Consider the following 21986-nt stretch of genomic DNA (forward strand, 5'->3'; position numbering starts at 1 on the left):
TGTGGAATGGTACTGTTTCTAAGTTTTTGGTCATTTGTTCTCCTGAGCTTTCCACTAGCATGAACTCAACACCTCTATACATCTCCTCTTTCTCTCACAAAAGTACTCAGGAAAGATAGCCAGTCTCTAACTTCTCTTTTTCCAGAGCTTTTACTCAAAATCAAAGTGCCTAAGACATTTTGCCTCACATTCTGGAGCCCAGAGAAATTTGGTTCTTAGAAGTTAGTTTAAAGCATGGACCTTCTCACAGAAATTTAAGTGGGCTATTGTTCCTCTCGTGGTTAAAAGCAAAGACATACGCATTTGGGAAGCGTTCTGGCGTCTTTTCGTGTCGGTGTGGACTCATAGACGACCAAGGCTGACATTTCTTTCCTGTGATGGTAGTGGATGACGTGCCTCGGTAAGTCTGTCCGTTGCCCTGGTAGCACTCCTGGACCACAGGAGTCTGTTCAGGTGGTATTGAAGCTGAAACCGAAGATAATCAACTAAATAATGACTAGAACAGAAGTATGTGAAGCAACTGATGACACAAAGAGAACAGTAATGTCTGGTAATCAACTCTGCTTTCTTTTCCACACTGGCAAGCAAATGGACTTGCAAAGAAAACAACAGCTCAATCACACTGGAGAACTTCAGTGACCTAACTTTTCTTGTAAATATTTAATTTAAAACTCGGGGGAAAAAACACATGGATCAGAGTGCTTATAATTGGAAATTGCCCTCACGTGCAAGTTCCTGTTTATGGATGTCTGCTGGGTGTTCATGAGAACAACTGGGTAGGGGCTCAGAGGCACATTCAGTGGTGCAGGCTGCATGCGGCAAATGGTTTCCAGTGGGGGCAGAAATGAGATCTTTGTGTGTTGCCCCAGACCTTTTCGTTATACAAAGCCAAAGCCTTAAGCTGTTGGGTGATGGGGCAGGAAACAGTTCTGCATCCAAAAGGGTAGGCAAAATATCCTTTGTTTCTCAGAGAGGTGCATAGGCAAAAATCTATTCCCCTAGAGGAGGGACCGGGAATTCTTTTGTGCCAGGATCCTTTGCTGACACAGAGCAGAAGTCTGCTACTCCTCTACTTAAGAACCACCACAGATGCAAGTTAGAATTTAGTTCCATGGAAGGAAGGGTGAAGAACATTAAGGAAACATTACCTTCAAAGCCCAGGTGCATGGAGCCCATCTAAGACAGGGGAGGCAGAGAATGCCTACCTCCATCAAAAGCTTTGCATTAAGAAACAAGAAATAGCAGTCTGTCATGAAAGTCTGGTTTAGAGCGACGGCTCTGTGGTGCAAGCATGCAGTGACTGCTAAAAATTGAGAATGAGTTAGGAATCCTAAGAAAACTCGTGAGCACCCCCAAACAGTAGTCTAAGAAATGTGAGGGAGTGTGACGGGTANATCTAAGAAATTGTGAGGGAGTGTGAAGGGTAGATGAGGAATGTGACACCTGCTTAAAGTAAAAGCAGCAACAATGACCTAAACACAGTTCATTTGCTGACTCGATTGACTCAATTACCCACACAACATGCTTACAAAAGGAGGGTGTCCAATTCAAAGTGGAAGTAATAGTTACTACAATCTCTACTATTCTACCACACACCATGTCCCGCATTTGATGAAAAATCACAAGACATACCAAAAAAGAAAGAGAAACCAACAGAGCCAGACTCAGAGATGATTAGAGCAGACTCTTAGAGACCATGAGGTAGCTATGATTAATCCACTGAAGCATTTTACACCAGAGGTGAACGATATAGATGGATAGGTGAAGAATTTCCAGAGATGGAAACTATAAAAAAAGGAAAAAAAGCAAATGCTAGAAATAAAAACCAGGATATTAGAGATGAAGAAGTCCTTTGATGGGCTGATCAGTGGACTAGACACAACTGAAAAGAGAATCAGTGAACTCGAAAATAGGTTAATAGAAATTACCTAAACTGATGCACAAAGAGAGGAAAAAAGCAGAGGGAAAAGCAGAACAAATATATAAGACGTATGAGATAATACGAAAGGGTAATTGGAGTCTAAAAAAAGGAAAAGAGACAAAGAAAGAGAGCAGGGAAAAAATGTTTGCATGATAATGGCTGAGAATTTTATAAAAGTAATGAAAATCCACAATCCACAAATTCAAGAAGCTCAGAGAACCTCAAGCAAGATAAACACACACAAAGAATAAATAAACAATACATAAGGACACATCACAATCAAACTGCTGAAAACCAAAAATGAGAGAAGTCTTAAAGGCAGCCAGAGAAGAAAGAAGTATGAAATACATAGGAACAAAGATAGATTTCTGCTATTCAGAACAGAATATAATGGAGCAACATATTTAAACTGGTAAAATGAAACAATTTTCAGCCCAGAACTTTACACCCAACAAAATTATTTTTTTAAACCGAAGGCAAAACACATTTCCAGACATACAAATCTGAAACCAGCAGCAGATCTGTACTACAAAAAAATGCTAAAGGTTAAGGCTTTTTATAGAAGGAATACAATACCAGATAGAAATTTGAATCTCCAAGAGGAAACGAAGAGCATCAGAAATGGTATGCACGGACAGATGATAGATAGATGATAGATAGACAGATAGATATAGATGATAGATAAGAGAGATAGATGATAGATGGATAGATGGATAGATGATAGATAGATAGATAGATAGATAGATAGATAGATAGATAGATATTTTTAATTTACAATCACTTTGAAATGTGACTGTTCAGGCAAAAATAGTATCAATGTATTGTGAGATTTATAACATAGTAGAAATAAGCTCTTTGAAAACAGTAGCAAAACACTTTGGAAGGAGGAAGTAGGAATACAGTGTCTTAAGGTTCTTATATATCAAGTAAAGTAATATCATTTGAAGGCAGAATGTGGTAAGTTAAAGATGTATATTCTAAATATTAGAAAAAATACTAAAAACACCAAAAATGGTTTAACCAGTAAGCAAATAGTGGGGATAGAAGAGAATAAAAAAATACTGAATGAACAAACAAAGGCAGAAAAAGATTTAAAAAGGAACAAAGTTCAAATAGGACAAGTCAAAGCAACTTTTAAATCCAACCATATTAACAATTACATTGAATGCAAATGCTAAACATTTCAAGTAAAAGGCTGAGGGAAAAAAGAGCTTATACAAACACTAGTGAACATAGAGTTGCAAGGGCTGTCTTCATATCAGTAAAAGGAGACCCGAGCAGGCAGTATTTCCAAAGACATTACATGATGATAAAGGGGCCATTTCTTCAAGAAGTCATAACAATCCTACATGTCTATATGCCTAACAGAGAGTTCCAGAATAGATAAAGCGAATCCCAAAAAGATACGGACGAATGCACAGCTAAAGTTGGAGATGTCACCGTTCATCTCTCAGTCATCAGTGGAACAGAGATTAAAAAATAAAAAGAGTAAGGGTTCAGAAGAGCTAAACAATACTAAGCCACGTGTCCTAATTGGCCTTTATAGAACACTCTACCCACCACCAGCAGGGCTACACTCTTTTCAAGGGCACAGGGCACATTCACCAAGATGACCATATTCTGAACCTTGAAACAAGCCTCAACAATTTAGAAGAATTGAAATCACAGGGCGCGTCCTCGGACCAGAACGGAATTGAAGTATAAGCAAAGCTACAGTGTACCGTGATCCCACTGGAGTGGAAAAGCACGGAGCACACCGGGGCCCTCGGTCGGCTCTCGCTCCCCCTTCTTACCTGGGGTGTCCAGAGAGTCCAAGGTTAATGGAGAGGACTCACAGGACGGAATGCTGCAGTGCTCCCACCTCACCTCGCTGTCCGTCGTGTAGCACCACGGTGCCGACTCTCCATCAGGGTTGCGACAGTAGTTTTCATCCAAATTTCTGAAAAAGAAGTGATCTTGATTCGGCTTTCCAAAAAGGCTAAATGGATAATGGTGCACGCATGCTTATTAACGGTACTATTGGGGATATCTCCAGCTAATTCTCCAGATTTACACAAACCAAATGACAGGTGGAAACTGAAACACAGCAGGATGCCACAGGGCCCATGGAACTACGGCCCCGATACTGCTTGCTGGTAGATGCTGGGCGTGGATGCCTGGCCTGTGGACAGTCAAACAAAATCGGTCCTTTGCTGCATGCTAGGTGCTGTGCTCAATGCTGAAAACACAATGGGCATTTTCCACACTGTTCCTGCCTCAAGAGGGCACACATCAGAGCCATGGGATCAGTGTTACAGGCGTAGGATTTAAGTGTTTTCAAGCCTCACTGAGCATTTAGTGGAGGGCTTCTCAGAACACATTGCTGGGACCCACCACCGTTTCTGATTTCGTAGATCTGGATAGGGCCCAAGAATTTACATTTCTAACAAATTCAGCTGATGCCAAGGCTGCTGGTCTCGGGAGCCCTACTTTGAGAACGAGTGTGAGAAGAAAATCAGTGCAAAATTTCACTTCCCTTGCCAATGACTTGGCCAGTTTTCATTCAAGAATATTTTAACGTAGTTTCCTCCAGAAACAAAATTAAGGCCAAGTCGGTGGGATTTCACATTCTGCTCAGCAGACAGGGATTGGGACCAGAGGCGGACTTACTTGCAAGGGAAGTTTTCCGGGGTCCTGTTGTGCTTGTGAGGGGTCTGCTCGCTCCAGCGCTGACAAGTATGTCCGGATGCAGTGACGGACACCTTCCCCCGGTAGTTCTCCCCTTTGCCCTTCAGACACTGATACGTGGGGCCAGAGGGGGGTGGTGGTGTTGCTTGAATGGGGGTAATACATCACAATGAATATTTTTACAGTAGAGAACGCACAGACAGCTGCCATAGGGGAATGGATGCAGGGAGCATCTTCTGCTCATCGTCTCTTAGAATCTGGCACTTGAAGATTGTCTACCATTTTCAAAAGAAGTTAACTTGCTAGAATCTATGTTTATGAGATCATCTTATGAAGAACTCCTCCCAGGACAAGACCCTTGGAGCAGATGCTTCTTTCTGTATTTTCTCTGCTCAGTCCATCATATGTGGTCAGGGCCACATGTATCAATGATACAAGTTCCTTTGTGATGAATAAAGGAGTAAACGTAACTGGGTGCCTGCCAGCATTCCGCAAAGCCAAACCACAGAGAGTCCAGTGAAAGAAGGCAAAAATTATCTCCAAGGAAAAGCGTACAGAAATCAAGAAATTCTTGAGAGGAAAAAAAAAAGATGATAAAAAGAGAAATGGATATCCATACAGGAGAATACCTGATAACCTTCAGAGTCCCAAAGGATCATTGTCAGATCGAAGGACAGGAAGCCACCATCAGGCTCTCCTGCATCTTTCTGAACTTTTGATGTCTGTCCTCGTCTATATGTTTAGTCCTTTGCTACACATTCTCACAGAAGGAAAATATAAAATTGTTCCTTCCGAGTCATTCCTTCCAAGTCTCCCTGAATGCTATTCTCCTGCTGCTGTCTCACAAGTTTGGCTCACTGAAAAACTGCACAGCCAGAGAAATCTTTGTTTAATAAAGCGTCAGTTATAANAAGTCTCCCCCTGAACGCTATTCTCCTGCTGCTCTCTCACAAGTTTGGCTCACTGAAAAACTGCACAGCCAGAGAAATCTTTGTTTAATAAAGCGTCAGTTATAAGGAACTCTGGTTGATACTAAAATCCATGTACCAGAAAGCATGACGGGTCTGTTGCCCTTTCGCACTAGGAGAGAAGTAGGATATCAGAGACACTTCCCCCAAACCTACATTCAGCTGTGCTCAGACAAGGCAGGAAAAACAACAACAGAAACAGAACCAGTAGGAGCTCTGACCAACCTACAGTAACCAACACATTGTTTTAGAAGAGAGATTACATCCCACCGGACTTGCAGGGCACTTTGAGGCACAGTACTCAAGCACGGATACAAAGTTTCTTTATATGTTTGTTTTGTTGTTGTTGTTGTTTGTTTGTTTTTATTCCAAGGGCAGAACAGGCGAGGATCCCTGAGCACTGGCCACGTGCCCTACTTACTGCAGCGTGGGATGTCACAGAACTCCCAGCGTTTGTTGGGATCCATCGTGAAACACCACGGGCGGGGCTCCCCGTCAGGGTTGCGGCAGTAATTCATCTTCAAGTTCTTGTTTGGAAACCTGGACGGGCAAGAAGGATTTTAATAGCACTGAACATTCACATTTGTGGCCAAGAATCACTTCAAATGAGCAAATATTGAGCACCTGCTGTGTGCGAGGCACAGTCAGGCACCAAAGGAAATGACTGGATGCAGGCTGTCCTCAAAAGAGACAACAATCTCATTAGAAAGATTAGCTCGCTATTCTAAGGGTTGTTTACCTAACAGTTTACACGTGCAAAAATCACAGAACTTTATCATTTTGGCCCTCCGGAAAATTAATGGAAGCAAACTCCAGATATTCAGCTGCAAATGATAGCATTTTACAACACAAAGTACTCACTGACGAGGGACAGTCACCTACTACACAGTATGGTGAAGAAGTTGGTGTCTTCATAACTTAAAGGAATCGCCCTTCTTGTCTGCCAGGTTCTGGCCCTGCTAGCCTTCAAGCTTAGAGAAACTGGGAGGGACATTTTTAAAAATTTTTTTAAATTTAAATCCAATTAATGAACATACAGTGTATTATTAGTTTCAGAGGTAGAGTTCAGCAATTCATTAGTCTTATGTAACACCCAGTACTCATTACTTCTAAACTGGGAGGCATAATTATGCTCCTGTAAGCACCTGGCCAAATAGTGCAGCAGGGACCTCAGCAGGGACCCAGCAACTAAGCCTGGGACACGCACGGCAGGCCTGTGGCCCTCTCTGAGGCCGTAGATACTCTGTCGGGATGGAGAGCACAACCAGCGGTGGCTTGAGCAAGCCTCTTCTAGTTTCTGGAAAGTGAATTTATCCAGTCTGGGCCTTGAGGCCTTTACTATACTTCTGTGAAGGGAAATGGCAAAGCTGTGTTTTAGGCTAGCTATATAGAACGGGGAGGTGCAGAAATTCAGCAGAGTGGTTTTCTGCAATGAAATCTGTGGCGTGGTCCCATTTCTTAGGAGTTTTATAAGCCCCATTATGGTTCTACAGCTGTCATAGAATGAAGAGACAGAAGAGGAAAAGCCGCAGAGAGGGAGGCATTTTCCAGTACAGGTAATGTGCAGAAGACCTTACTCTAGGAGTCATCCTTACTTTCTAGATCACGGATTCGGATTCCTTCTAAAAATTCATGATCCCCTTTGAAGTTCGGGTGGAAGTTAGGAATCCTCACCCCAGAAGAATGTATACATAAAATGTTGGGGGATTCACAAAATCCCTAAAGCCCATCCGTAGATCAGACATTAGGAAGCCTTGAATCTCATCAGGGTAAAGGAAAAGCAAAGTCATAAAGAGAAGAGGGAAATAATCGGAAAATACAGAAATGAGATGTATCTGTATTTCTCAAAATTTAATGTGCATACGAATCTGCCAGGAATCTGGTTATAATGCAAATTCAGATTCAGGGGCTCAGAGACTCTGCATCTCTGACAAACCCTCAGATGGTATCACTCCTCCGTGGACCACATTTTGAGGAGCAAGAGTGTATACCCAACCCTGACCCTCACTTGCAGGCATGTGGAAAGTTATAAACTTTGAAATTCAAAACTTCAGATGCGTTTGCTTCCTGAGGAATATGAAAATATCCGAATAACATTACGTGTCCCATAGAGCCGCAGAGTTGTAAACATCTAATTTCTTTCCCAGTGAAACTTACTTGGAAGGAATATATCCGTGAGCATGTGGGGTTTGAGAGTTCCAGGCTTGGCACTCGAGTCCAGACTTGGTCTTGGAAACTTTGCCCTCATAATTTTCCCCACTGCAATGCATGCATTCATCTGCATAGAATGGAGAAGGAAGAGAGGAAGAAAGAAAAACTCATATGGATGAATCACAAAAGAGTAAACCTAGAAATGGCTCAAATACCACCTGCTACTTATTCATTTGTCCTTTCCAACAATCGCTTAGGAACAAAATTGGCTGTAAAGACCCTTTGAATACATAATCTAACGTGTCGTTCCCTCTTCAAGTGGTAAAATCAGTGTATTTTGGTCAATATCCTCTGAATTATTATAGTTATGACCACATCCAGAAATTCCATAATGTCCTGTCCTCAAACTGGGATGCGCTGGCCCTCAGTGGGTGGGAGAGGGAGGAAGAGGGGGGAGAAGGTGCACGTGGTCTCAGAAATCTGTAAGTTCTCTATTAGGATTTTTAAACTTTGGTTGTCTTCATTTCAATAACGATCTTTTAAAATGTCTATGAAATCATTCTGATCACATGGACAACTGCTGAATCAGCTGGCACCGTCCTAGGATTTCAGTGCTTGAGTTTTGGTTTGTGCCCATGACCTCCCTAGGGACCAACAATCCCCTAAAGGGACAGTGCTTCTCTTTTTATATTACAGCAGGCCCCCTCCCCATCCACAGTTTTGCTTTCTGCGTTTCAGTTATGTGCAGTGAACCGCAGTCTGGAAGCAGATGACCTGACCTATTGTCAGAAGGGCACAGCCTACTGTCTACATCACAATGCCTACAGCGACATTCCCCTCACTTCATCTCAACACGTAGGCATTTGATCGTCTCACATCGTCACAAGAGGAAGAAGGGAGAACACAGTCCAGTAGGACGTGGAGGTGGGGAGACCACGTTCGCATAAGTTCCATTATAGTACAATGTCAGGATTGGTCTCCTTTAGCCTCAGTTACTGTTGTTCATCTCTTTCTGTGCCTAGTTTGTAAATAAAACTTTGTTGTATGCACATGCAGGGAAAAGAAACCATAGTATCTAAAGGGTTCTGTACTGTCTGGAGCTTCAGGCATCCACGGGGGGTCTTGGAACGTGTCCCCTGCAGGTAACAGGGCACTCCTCTACTGAGAAGCATGCCTAGTTTTTTGCTTTCTTACATTATTTAAAAACTGCAACTTTGTTTGGTATTATTGGAATAACATGGGGCAGCAGAGTAGTAAAAGATTTTAATTTTTTTATGTACTAATAAAGAAAACCGAGGCAGACTTGATATAAAACTGATGTTTTTGTGTGGATTAAGGACCAGATGACCTCACACAATCACACACCAATAAGGCATCCCTGCAGTAGAAACAAAGATGGGAGACCTGGGCCGTCGCAAGTGTTGCACAATTCCACCCTCATCTAGTCCCCTTTCCACCAATAAATGTAGCAGAAAATAGGAAAAGAAGAAAATTTTTTTCTATAAGAGATCTTAAAATTTTTTCGCATTTACTGTCCACATACACTATTAAACTGGTTGGTCCATGAAGATAATGGGTTGCTGGTTTAAAAACTGATTTGTTGGTTAGCTTTGATGAAACCACAAAGTCTACCACATTAAATTAGTATATTTATTTGGATTTTATTGATTTTGTGGTTCCATTTTTTTTTAAAGTCTTATTTATTTATTTGAGAGAGAGAGAGAGTGGGGACAGGGGTAGAGGGAGAGAAAGTCCCAAGCAGTTTCCCCACCCACATGCCCTGATTTTGTGGTTTCATTTTAACTATTTAATTACAAGTCTTTTTTTTTTTTTTGCTTTATACCGTGTAAGAGCTTTAAGCATAAGAAATCGTATCTAGACTATTTGTACATATGGACATAACATTTTAATAAAATAATTAAGTTCAAAAAGGAGGCGGGGTCTGAGCACATTTTTGGTCTTTTCCAAGAGGTACCTACCTTACTCGATTTTGTCATGCCACTAGTTGATTTTAAGAATACCCCTGTAAGGGAATCACTTTACAGCAAATTACAGAGAAAGGGCAGATGGGAAAGCTCTCTCTAGAGGCGCTCCTGACCTTCACACTGTGGAATGCTGCAGTAGTCGAACCTCTGGTTTGGGTCTGTGGTGTAGCACCAGGGCCCTTTCTCGTCATTGTCGGGGTTCCTGCAGTAGTTCTCCTCCAGCCCCTCCAAGGGGTGCTTCTCGGGCGTGTAGCTGTGGAGGGCGGGAAAGAATCCCTCACTATCCAGCAGACCCTTGAACAGCACGGGGTGGAGCGGGGTGGTTCCACTTAGCAGGTGGATTTTTTTCAATAAATACGGTACAGCGCTGTAACGTCTTTTCTCTTCCCTGTGATTTCTTAGCAACACTGTCTTTTCTCAGGGTTACTTTATTCTGGGAATACAGCACATAACACACGGAACATACAAAATCTGTGTTCATGGACCGGTTATGCTCTCGGGAAGGCTGCCAGTCAACAGTACGCTGTTAGTAGTTAAGTTTTGGGGGGAGTCAAAAATTACACTTGGATTTTCAACTGCACAGGGGGTCAGCGGCCCTAATCCCGTGTTGTTCAAGGGTCAAGTGTACTTTAAAAGTCAGTATGTTATTAGGAAGGTAGAATGAGAGGCTATTCCCATGAGGTTCATTCATTTCAGCTCTGTGTTGTCTGATTTTTGATGCTACTGGGAGGCTGTTTCCGCACGGTAGCTAATATTACCATTATTACTGTATCAACAGCGGAGTCTCAGAAGTAGGGCCAAGTGTGTTTATGCAGAGTCACTAGAAATACACAGGCCGCAAAAGCCTGTCAAATTCTTGATTCCTTCCAAACACCTGATTTTGTCAGTTGCCCTCCTCCCTGTAAAAACAGTCGCTGTTAATGCCACTCTGTCTCTGTGAACTCTGCGCTAGGCAATACTGAAATCTTTCTAGATCATTCTCTCATTTAGCCTTAGTAAAACCCCTCTCAGGAAGGTCTTATAATCCGTATTTTCCAGATGAGGAAATTGAGGCCCAATGTCAAACAGAATATATCTTGCCTCAGCGCGAACACCTGTAAGTAGCATCTCAAGTTAAAACCCGCCTGTCTGATTCCGTATGTGTGGGGGTGGGTAGAGTTAAGCTCATTTCCAGTTCTAGAAATGAGGTGCTGTGTAGGGTTAAAAATTAGATCAAAAGCCCAAGACTTAGAATCTAAACAGCAGATTTTCTGTGCTTTGATGCACCTGTTTTTGGTCAAGTGCACCTCTCAGGACCTCAGTGTCCTCCTCCACCGGGGGTCAAGATGGCCTACACTATCTCTAAAGCCCGTGACACTCCATGATTTGGCCATTTGGTTTAATTGTTTTCCTCTATAGGCCATATGTCTTGGGAATATTATATCTGCCCATCTCACAGAGATATAATAAAGGCAATTGGTTGGGGGAGGGGGTGGCAGACACTGGCTTCCTACTTGATAAGCATCGTCACTGAGTATGGATGAGAACTGTCACTGTTAATGCCGCCTAATGCCATCTGGGGAAAGCAGAAAAAGAATGACACTAAAATAACTAATAGGCAAGTTGCGAGATCATCTGCTTTTTGTTTCTATTCTATTTGCTCCTTTGCTCTGCAGTGTTGAGGCAAGCAAGTGGGGAGGGTTCTGCCTCGGTATGTTTGATTTAGGCTCATTCAGCCCTAAACATGATCATCGCTGCTCTTTTCTCAGACGCCCCCGGGAATTCATGGTTTTATTGTTCTTTTTCACGAAGCATCCTTCCACATCCTTGGTCTTCCACAACAATATATACATGAGAGCAAATGGAAAGCCACCATTTTCTGCTTTTGTGCTACAAATAACTGAGCCGTTCCACCTCGACATCAATAACGCTCTCTCCATACCTGCTTATTCACGTCGTCTGGTTTGAGGGGTAACGGGATCGTTCTAAGGACCATAGGTGAACACAGAGATGCAAGTCTTACTTAGGTTTGTGTGGAAAAGTGTCACTCCATTTTTGACAGGCAACGCCATTCTTCGTTTTGGACATTGTCCCCCTGTAGGTCTTCCCATTTCCAGTCTTGCACTCTGAAAGATAGACTGAAGGGGGATCCACACAGTGGGCAAGCCCTCCGCGAGAAACACCACAAAGAAGTTTTGCCCTGCTCAGTCATGTTGAAAGGACTCGCATAGGAGACACCATTTTCCCAGTCCCCAAAAAGACAGTCTTTTGCATCTCCCATCTGTGTAAGAGCTGCAGCTCACTGAGCCGTTGGTGCTCTGATTTATTTATTCAAAGCTACAGCCCCTCTGTGTACCAGGTACTGTGCTGGGTGCTGGAGACACATGGAGGCTAGAACAGAGGCCCTACCCTCATAAAGCTTACGTTCTAGTGGACCCAAAGGGGTTGGTTACAGAAAGTAATCATGATCACACATTATCAAATGAGGTAACGTCGCGGGGACACACATAACAGAGAAAACAAACAGCGTGAGGACAGGGTGAAGGGGAACGGGGACAGGGGCTTTTCAGGCAGGGGGAGAAGCAGGCTTTGCAGAGGTGGAAAGAGGTCCACACCACTTCTATTTCTTGAGGATCCTGGAATTTTAAATATTAAAAACTTCCAAACGGAGTTGTACACTGTAAATGCAGACAGTAGACACCCTCAGCTAGCCTCCACTCAGCCAACTCACTGGTTAGCCAAGAGGCTCCAAGCTATTTTTAAAACACATGGTCAGATGCTCACCTGCGTCCCACATGTGGTGAGGTGGACACCTGAGGCTGGCGGGTCACTTTCCAGTGTGCCCCTCCCCGACTTCTGTCCCCACCAGGCAGAGTTTAGGCTTCCAAGAGTCAACTATTTTCATCATCAAAACTTTTTACACAGCTATATTTGATTAAAGATGATCTAAACTGAGAAATGAATGTGAAAAAAATTCTTTAAAAAACCAAGATGAATGCTTTTAAGGACCTGCAAGACTTGAATAGTTTTTAAACAGGCCATCAAGCCCATGGCGGGTAATCCACTCATACAGTTGGCTATAGAATTTTGGGTGGGAAATCCTAAAAATACAGATATTTTACAGTCAGACTGATTAACAGATGTCTCTAGACCTTGCTCCACTTCAAAGAGAAGGAAACCAATTATTCTACACAATGCACTTACAGCATCGTTTCTGCAAGGAATGTACCAGACAACTGCTGTCGGTGGCCCCTGTATTCAGAGAAGCCTCCCTTCTACACTGAAAGGTGCCCATCTAAGTTGCATTTTCTATGAAAATATAAAATATTTAAGGTGTATTTGTGTCATCGTTCATGATTTCCCACCTTAGCCAACTTTTTAAATTAATCGATCAATTATCTGGGGAAAGTTCTTCTAACACAATGAGAGCCAACAAATGTTTTTAACCCAAGACTATGTATAAGGACTGCAAATGTATCTTCGCCAAGAGCAATTATAACAGTAGACATATCACACTGATCAGAAGTGTAAATCCAAGGTACTTTGGAGGACCAGGGGTCAGGGGAGGCTTTTCAAAGAAGGTGATGCTTGAGTTGAGATGTGGAAGGGGAGAACAGGAGAGGCCTTGGCAGTGGGGTGTGTGGCTGGTACGTGGACGGAACAGACATGAGCCCAGTGTAGAAAAGCCTCGTGAACGGAGCAAACACGTTGGGCTTAAATAGCACAGGCCCCAGTAGCATTTGGTCAAGTATCTGGATTTTACTCAAAGGGCACGAGGAGTTTCAAGCAGAGGAGTTACGGCCCATCCCCTGCCGTGCCTGGCCAGTGACAGTGACCGCTTAGACCCTGGTGGTGGCAATGGCCGTGCCGGCCAGGGTCAGATGTAGATGGGATCTGACACTGAGTGTTCCCAGAAAAACCTAGGCAGGTAATTCAGAAGTGGGTCGATGGGCTACGGTAAAGACACAAGCCCCACCGAATGACTGACTTTTGACTTTTTACCTCTCTTTTGTTTGTATGTACCCGCCAGAGTTTATATAACCTTTTGCTCCTTTCCATCCCCTTGAAAACAAGCAACGATTCGACAATTCAAACTAAGCCTAGTGGTCACCCCCTCTTCTTTCTGGTTAACAATTTACAAATGATTTATTCAAATGTTAGCATTTTGCTGGGAAAATCACATCAGGCCCCCTCCCCTTTCTTTTTTAATCTAGTAGGTAACCCTATATAACTCATCCTTCACTATTTGTAAAAACTAATAACTTCAACAGATAAACTTTAAATTTGCTCTGCACTTTAACCTCAAGAATTAGGGATAAACAGTGATAAGAAAAAGAGTCTGGCAGGCACACAGCTAATTCAGCCTCAGAAGATGAACCGATGCGTAGAAATCATCCTAACCTAAAGAAATACTTCAAAAAAAACATGCTGAGAGTTTCGTGTTGAGACTAGAGAGAATGTTGCAGCTCATTGTCAAGAACAAGTGAAAGAGGACACTTCTTTAACACCTGTGATACAGAATATTCGGAGAACTACACTGTTATTATCAATCGTCTCATTCCCAGCCAATAACAGAGGACAGGGTCGTTTGTAAAGGGTCATACATTCATTTAACTCTTCAGACACACTTAATGGAATCTTGCATCTCGAAAAAGTCATGCGATTTCCGTAGGAATCTAGGCCATCTGTTATCCTAAACAATGGGACTACGACCCAGAATTTTCAAGGAAGCTATGGAAAAGGAACCGCAGCTCTTGCACATTTTCAAAAGACCACATTTCCGAGTCTGAGGGAAATTGGGAGACCACGACCGAAAAATATCGGAAATGTTAAAAAATGAAAGTAAGGATTTTGTCTGTATCCAAATGTTACTGAGGATTTAAGACACCTCAGTTTTTCTATTTCTGCAGGATTCAGTCCAGAAGCTAGGGCCCAGGGACCATGGTCTCTGCAGCACAAAAAGCCAAGATCATAAGGAACGTTTAGATTCCCCTCTCTTTAAAGATAAAATAAAATATTGACTATCTTATTTTCTGGGTCCTAGAGGTAGACATGATTTTGTCAGTCCAATTCTTTCCTTTTTAAATCAAGAAAAATAAAAAGTAAAAGGTGAAGTCATATACTCAACTTGACAAATGGGATTAGTGGCCAAATCTTACCCTGAGTCTGAATTTTCGCTGCATGATAATGCCTCCGTTCTCTGGTCTGATAAACTACAGAGATAAAAAAAGGAGGCGGGGCGGGGAGGAGAAAGGGGAACGGAAGGGGGGGAAGGGTAGGGAGGAAAAGAAGCTGGTGGGGATCGGGAGAAGGGGGAAGAAGAAGATTATACCCACTTCTCTTTTGGAATAAAATCACATCTCTCATCCTGAAGACTGCAGAAGACTTGCTGTTTTCAGCCATGATCGCACATTGTTGCTCTTTACTGTGATATTCGAATGACCTGCGGACGAAAATCAGGAAACCCAAAAAAATGTTTTCCCCTACTTAAGGAAAGTAAACTTTTGTTAATAATTAAAAGACTCAAAAGATAATGGTATCTCTTGAGGGGTCAAGGAGCTCGGAATGGTTATTTCCCATTAAATTTGGCCCAGTACCAAGGAAGTGCTGGAAAAGGACACCTGACGGGTAGTTCTCTTGTTTCCTTCCACCTTTACCTTCTCCTCCTCCAAATGTTCTTTGTGTTTCAACTACTCTGCTCTTTCTTCACCTACGTGCTAGAATATTTGGTTTTGTGTTGGTAAGAAGCAACTCTGATTGCTTTGAACCCCTTCCCGAGATGGCCTATGTGACTTCTGGACTCGCAGAATTTCCCCTTCCTATAAAGTCCCCTTGACTCCAGCCTCTACATGCCATCCCCCACACCTTCACCTCACCCCGCCTTGCCCATCCCCGTGGTCCTGCCCCAGACATTCAGTCTGGCATTCAAAGCCATCCACGATTGTCCTTCCAGCCCCATTTCCTCCATGAGACTTTCTGGCCAATGTGGTTCATTCAGTCCTAGGCCCAGAACGCCTCCTGCCTTGGCAGTACCTGTCACTCACCCTTCAAAGTCCTGCCCAGTGACTCCTCCCCAGGACTTCTCCAGCCCTCTCAACCCTTAGGAATTGTTCCTTCCCCTGAATCTTTATAGGGCATACATTGATTACGTCACTTATTGACACCTCGCATCGCATGTATTTTTTTTTTAATTTTTACATTTTATCCAGCTTCTGAGACTACACCATAAATACAAAAAGGCAAGCACTGGATCTCTTGCAACTCTACAAAGATCTGTCATCCACGGACAGAGATCATATATATCATGTATGTTGGGTCATTGTATCTCTGCTTCTTTGTTCCTTACGGTCTAGGACCCTTGATCACAGGATCCTCATTAGATATTTACTGATGATGATGTCAAAAACTAGAGTTCAGAACAGTAGCTGGTGATGTCATGTGTAAAAATAACATCCTTGGGGCGCCTGGGTAGCACAGTGGTTAAGCGTCTGCCTTCAGCTCAGGGCATGTTCCTGGCGTTATGGGATCGAGCCCCACATCAGGCTCCTCTGCTATGAGCCTGCCTCTTCCTCTCCCACTCCCCCGGCTTGTGTTCCCTCTCTCGCTGGCTGTCTCTATCTCTGTCGAATAAATAAATAAAATCTTTTAAAAAAATAAAAATAAAAAAATAACATCCTTCGGGGGCATTTTTCTGAAGGAGACACAAATAAACTCTAACAAGGAACTATTCATATGGTATCCGATCCAGGGAGCACAGATTCCAAACTCCAATCCCATGAAATGCCTCTTGCCTCTTAAATCCTGTTTTTGTTAGTAAACCCTGGAGCAAACTTCTCGTTATCAAAATAATAGTGTCTCAAAAGGCAACATTTCCACCAGTGAGCCACCCCCAAGAGAGAGTACCTGCAGATGAATTCCGTTTCTTCCTCACACTTGGCCGCACATTCTTCTATGCTTCCCACCCACAGCTGCTTCTTAGTGAGGCTGAGCACCGAAGCCCCCTGCGTGTTCACATAGTCAGCCAGGGGGTCTCCGCGGCCTGCCAACGGAAGAGGGAAGTGGGCTAACTGGTTACGATTCATTAACACCACTGTGCAGTTATCAGGCCTTTGTAATCCTCTATTTGCTGTGCACTGACCACAGGAAACTTGCTGCATTTTGGAAAGCAGAACAGGTGTCATGAGTAAAATGCTGAGTCAAGGAAACAATTCCACCATTAGGTTGTGTTACATTAAAAGAGCAAGTGGACTGATAGATTAATAGACGAGGAGTCTTTAACAACTTCAGTTACATCAATGACCATGAAACCTTACATAGACTAAACTGGATTTATCTGCTACGCATGCCATGACAGAACAGTAAGAGGCCACCGGCGGCTTCTGTGTTCGCAATTACTGATGTCGATTTGTCCATCCATGGCTATAAACCCCACTTGGAGGCCATTGCTTGACTGCCCACAGTATAAGCTCTGGTTGTGACTGTTACTTAAACTGATGACATCTTCTGAATGGTTCCTCCTTGAGATATAAAAATGTTGTTGAGCTAATGATTTTAGCAAACAAGACCCGAACGAAATCTCGACGACTACGTAAGATCATTTTTATACTGGGCTTCATATGGTGACAGCTCACTACGAATTAAAGAGAAATCATTTTCTTCCACAGTGTCTCTGGCATTTCTGAGGAAATGATAAAAAAGCGGAGCCTGGGGTAAATACTGGCCTTGATTTTTCTAGGAGCTAAAATCTGAGTCAAAGAATCGGTCCAAGGGTTTCTCTGCCCCTTGACAGGGCAGAGTGTTCACAAAGGAACTACAAGGAGTGCTCTCTGTTCCGAGGCTCCGGGCAGCACCCGAGCTGGCTTTGAGGGCTCTACTCCAGGCCTGGAGGTGGCAGCCTCCCTGCTTTTGGTGTGGAACCCTACTGATTTCCCCAGGGTCAAAGGCCAGAAGCGGTTAATGAAATGAAGACAGCTAAGTTGCCTAAAGATTGCCTAAATGGGATGAGGCAACATGGCAGCCTTGATCACCTCCAGGGGAGTGGTGGGGACCAAAGCCAGGCTGGGCGGATTGAAGAGTGACCAGGAGAAGCCATGGAGCCACATGAGAAGACAAGTCTTCAGGAGCCTAACTGTGAAAGCGAGCTCTTCCCAGAGGGCCTGTGCGGTCACAGAATTTTTTTAAAAGATGAGACATTCTGGAGCATGTTTAGATCCTGATGAAAATTATTCAGGAGGAAGGATCGTTGGGGCTCAGAGCCTCATTCCCAGAAAGGCCCGCCCCGCGTGCCTGGAAACACATGGGGCGCAGGGCCGATGCAGTCTAGCAGACAGAGAAGAGGTATCTTCTTGAGGCCACGCTCCCTTCACTCTGCTACCTGTCCTCGCCCAATGTAAGATACTCCAAACTGGAAGCAGACTCTTGAACAGAAAGTTAGCTGATATAGTTAAGTTTAAGGTACCAGAAAGCACTAGAAAAAGGTTTCAAAGGATTATGGAGATGCAGAGGTTTTAGACCCATGTCCATGCCTTCATCCCATATTTCCCCCGATTTGAGCTCTCATTTCCAAGAAGAGCTGTGCTTGGGTAAATTCTATAGATCCGGATGTGATTTAAAAAACAAACACGGAGGACACCTGGGTGTCAGTCAGTGAAGCATCTGCCTTCAGTTCAGTCATGGTCCCAGGGTCCTGGGATCGAGCCCTGTATTGGGCTCCCTGCTCAGTGGGGAGCCTGCTTCTCCCTCTCCCTCTGCCCCTTCCCTGCTGTGCACTCTTTCTCTCTCTCTGTCTAATGAATAAGTACATAAATACATAAATAATTTAAAAAAACAAATAAATAAATAAAATCTTTAAAAAAAACAACCACAGCAAACAGTAACTCTTCAAAGTGTATCCTGTAAAGACTTAAATTAGACTTTCTGAAGAGTTCTTAGAGATTGAGCAGGCCGGGGTATAAATGATACCAAGACAAGAAAATTTCCATTTATATCACCCTTTAATTAAGTTACCTTTGATTATGTTATCTTATTTCATAGCAAAAAACTGCCGAGACCACCTTAGGAGCTGATATCCCAAAGAAATATCCCAAAAGAGAATACATTTTTTTCTTTTGCTCTTGAAAAGTTCTCCCACATTACTTTCTTTTCTTCAACTTGAGGGCTCTAAGGCAGTGGGCTGTCGGACAGTGTACTGGTTGACCAAGAAATATTAAACTCATCTTTTTAGTATGAAAATTATTTTTAGGGTGCCTGGGTGGCTCAGTAGGTTAAGCCTCTGCCTTCAGCTCAGGTCATGATCCCAGGGTCCTGGGATGGAGCCCCACACCAGGCTCCCTGCCCAGCGGGGAGTCTGCTTCTTCCTCTACCCCTCCCCCCTGCTCGTGCGTGCACGGGCGCGCTCTCTCTCTCTGTCTCTCTCATGCTCTCTCTCAAATAAAGAAATAAATAAATAAAATCTTAAAAAAAGAAAAATATTTTTATATTTAAGGCCAAAGGTAGATGTATACTGCTACCAAAGTGTATGTATTACATTAATAATGTGGGTTTATTTTTTTTTATCACTGTGGTGTATATATTTATACCCCTGCTCATGTGTTTGAAGAAAAAAGACTTAGCAGTTTATGAAACTATGGAGAACAGCTGTAAAAGGATATTTTTTCCTCTCCCCAGTCACATTTGTGCCTTGGAAAGATGAAACGCATCCACAGAAACAGAGTAAATGCCTTTCTTTCAAAAAGAGCTTATGAAAGTCTCCCCCCAAGGTTGGTGAAAACCTATGTTAACCCTGTTGTGGAAGTTTGCTCCCCCATCCTGGTGCAAGCCCCGGATCCGCTGACGGCGCTCCGGGTCCCCTTGTGGGTCCCCTTGTCCGTAGGCTGACGAAGAATACGTCCTGCGCCCCTGCACCACCATTTCCCACAGAAATCTCTGTGCCATCGTCCACTCTGTATTGTCTTTGGTATTTCTTTAAACGGTTCCACTGACTTCAAATATATTTAACTCTCATTTAAAGTACAGCTGACAAAATTTTATCTGGCAATTTACAAACTGAATTTCAAGTATCCACACATTGTCTATGGGAAGAACCGCCAGCATAACGTACGATCCCATTTAGATGAAATGTCCAAAAGAGACAAATGAGAGACAGAAAGTAGATTGGCAATTGCCAGGAGCCAGGCGTGTATGGAGGTGGGGGGAGGGGGGTGGTGGTGACAGCTAAGGGGTGTGGAGTTTCTTCCTGGGGTAACGGAAATGTTCAAAAATGTGAAAAACAACAACAACAACAACAACAACTAGAAGGACATGCTTAGAATATTTTAAAGGACGTTTAAACCAAGCTGAAAAGCGAGAAGAGCACCAGATTCCTTCTAGAAAAGCCTTGGTTTATATTCTGGTTTCTTCACTTCCTGGATTTAGGAATTTGGTCAAAAGAGAAATGACCTACTTTTCCTAAGTATGGATTTCCTCCTCTGTAAAATGGGAAGGAATATACTACTGCATCAGTTAAATAAGCGAGTATTATCTAAGGAAACACACACACACACACATATAAAAATGTGCCCGGCCTCCCTCCAGCACTTCGTGAATGCTTATGGAACTCCTACATGCATACATCATTTGGCAAATCAACGCGTGTGGTTTCTTCAGGCATAAGGAGCAAACCTAGACATATGGAGGGCTCACGTCAAGCCTCCGCAGGCAGGGAACCAGCCACCTCCACCACTGACTGGTCAGAGAACACAAAGAAAGATTCCAGGGCTTACATTTGAAAAGGAAGAGAATGCAACACAGTAACAGAAATGGTTTCCAGTAATGGAACTGAGAGCCAGGCAAGGGCGCCAACAACTGTTTGGGTTGCTGGCTACCCTGGCTATTGTTTCCACTACCACAACCATCCCACAAGCAATCTTGTGGATTTAAAAAGTCATTCATCATTTCCGCTGCCCCCTGGTCTTCAGCATGCACGGGGAAATTAAGCTTAGTTCTTAAAGAATGTTTTAATCTTCAGGTAGAGCTTTGATTTGGGACTCTCATGCAGCAAAAGCTAAATTAAACAAGCTGCACAGAAAGCCATCATGTGATCTCTGTTTAGGACATTGCTAGGAAAAACATTTTAATTAAAAATTTTTTAAAAAAATCCTCCGTCTTACCTGATTTCAGAAATAACAGAAGTAGAAGGACCACCTCCTTATGTTCCATTTCGGGACTGGCCAGCAGTGCCCAGAAAACCGGGCGTCCCAATCCCGAGATGCTATTGACTTACCTGAGAGGAAGCACATCCGCAAATAAGGTCATCACATGGAGTTAATTATTCTCCGAGACACCCATTGCCACCGTGCTCTGAAGGGTTCAAACATTACCCCGGCTGGCAGCCTGCGGATCTTACAAAATCCAAATCTGTAATAGATGCTGGGAAGTGGTGAAAGCAGGCCCGCCCCTCGTTGCCCCGGGCTGCCTTCTTATCTCCCGATTCCTCTCCCCCCAGCCCCCAGCCCGCCATCTTTCCTCCTTGGCTTTGTTTCCTTCCTCCTCTCTTCCCTGGCTTTAGGTACAAAGAAAAAAAAAAAGAAAGAAAGAAAAATCACACAAATAGCCAACGTTTGCTGAGAACTCGCCTGCCAGACGCTGTGCTGAGAGGTGCATATACACAGTTTCATCCAATATTAATATCCCTACTTTAATGAGGGGACTCAGGCTAAGAAAGTTTAACTTTCTCAAGGTTACTCAGCCACCAGTGGTTGAGCCCCTGTAGGCCTTAGATTATAAACATAAGCTAGGGGCTTGTCATTCACATCCCCACATCCTACCAAACAACGTAGAAATTACTAGAAAGTTAAAATACTTTTATTATTATCAAAATGTCTTCATGTCCAGTGGACTCACATGTTTTCCATGATTATAAATTATGTTGTAAAAATATTGGTCTTTTCATCGGCCAAAGCAACCTTTTTCATGACACATCTCCAAAGGCAAGAGAAACAAAAGATAAAATGAACTTATGGCTTCATCAAGATAAAAAGCTTCTGCAAAGCCAAGGAAATAGTCAAAAAAACTAAGAGGCAGCCCACGGAATGGGAGAATATATTTGCAAAGGACACTACAGATAAAGGACTGGTATCCAAGATCTACAAAGAACTTCTCAAACTCAATACACGAGAAACAAATAAACAAATCATAAAATGGGCAGAAGATATGAACAGACACTTTTCCAATGAAGACATACAAATGGCTAACAGACACATGAAAAAATGTTCAAAATCATTAGCCATCAGGGAAATTCAAATCAAAACCACACTGAGATACCACCTTACGCCAGTT

The 21986-nt window shown here is 43.1% G+C and overlaps 1 protein-coding gene across 1 annotated transcript in view; it reads right to left on the reverse strand.

Moving 5' to 3' along the window:
- The window catches only part of PLG (plasminogen), a 38710-nt gene extending 17773 nt beyond the window's left edge, over positions 1-20937 (reverse strand). Inside the window, exons 1-10 of the mRNA XM_034669412.1 lie at positions 20819-20937; positions 16575-16710; positions 15008-15114; positions 11695-11809; positions 9806-9945; positions 7714-7834; positions 5978-6096; positions 4571-4733; positions 3715-3860; positions 300-465 (exon numbers count right to left, since the gene is read on the reverse strand). Coding sequence (XP_034525303.1) covers positions 300-465; positions 3715-3860; positions 4571-4733; positions 5978-6096; positions 7714-7834; positions 9806-9945; positions 11695-11809; positions 15008-15114; positions 16575-16710; positions 20819-20867 — 1262 coding nt within the window. The 5' untranslated portion in view covers positions 20868-20937. The remainder of the gene's footprint in view (positions 1-299; positions 466-3714; positions 3861-4570; positions 4734-5977; positions 6097-7713; positions 7835-9805; positions 9946-11694; positions 11810-15007; positions 15115-16574; positions 16711-20818) is intronic.
- Between the last annotated feature and the right edge of the window lie 1049 nt (positions 20938-21986).

Source organism: Ailuropoda melanoleuca, chromosome 10, assembly GCF_002007445.2.
Source record: "Ailuropoda melanoleuca isolate Jingjing chromosome 10, ASM200744v2, whole genome shotgun sequence".
In the NCBI taxonomy this organism is placed as follows: domain Eukaryota; kingdom Metazoa; phylum Chordata; class Mammalia; order Carnivora; family Ursidae; genus Ailuropoda; species Ailuropoda melanoleuca.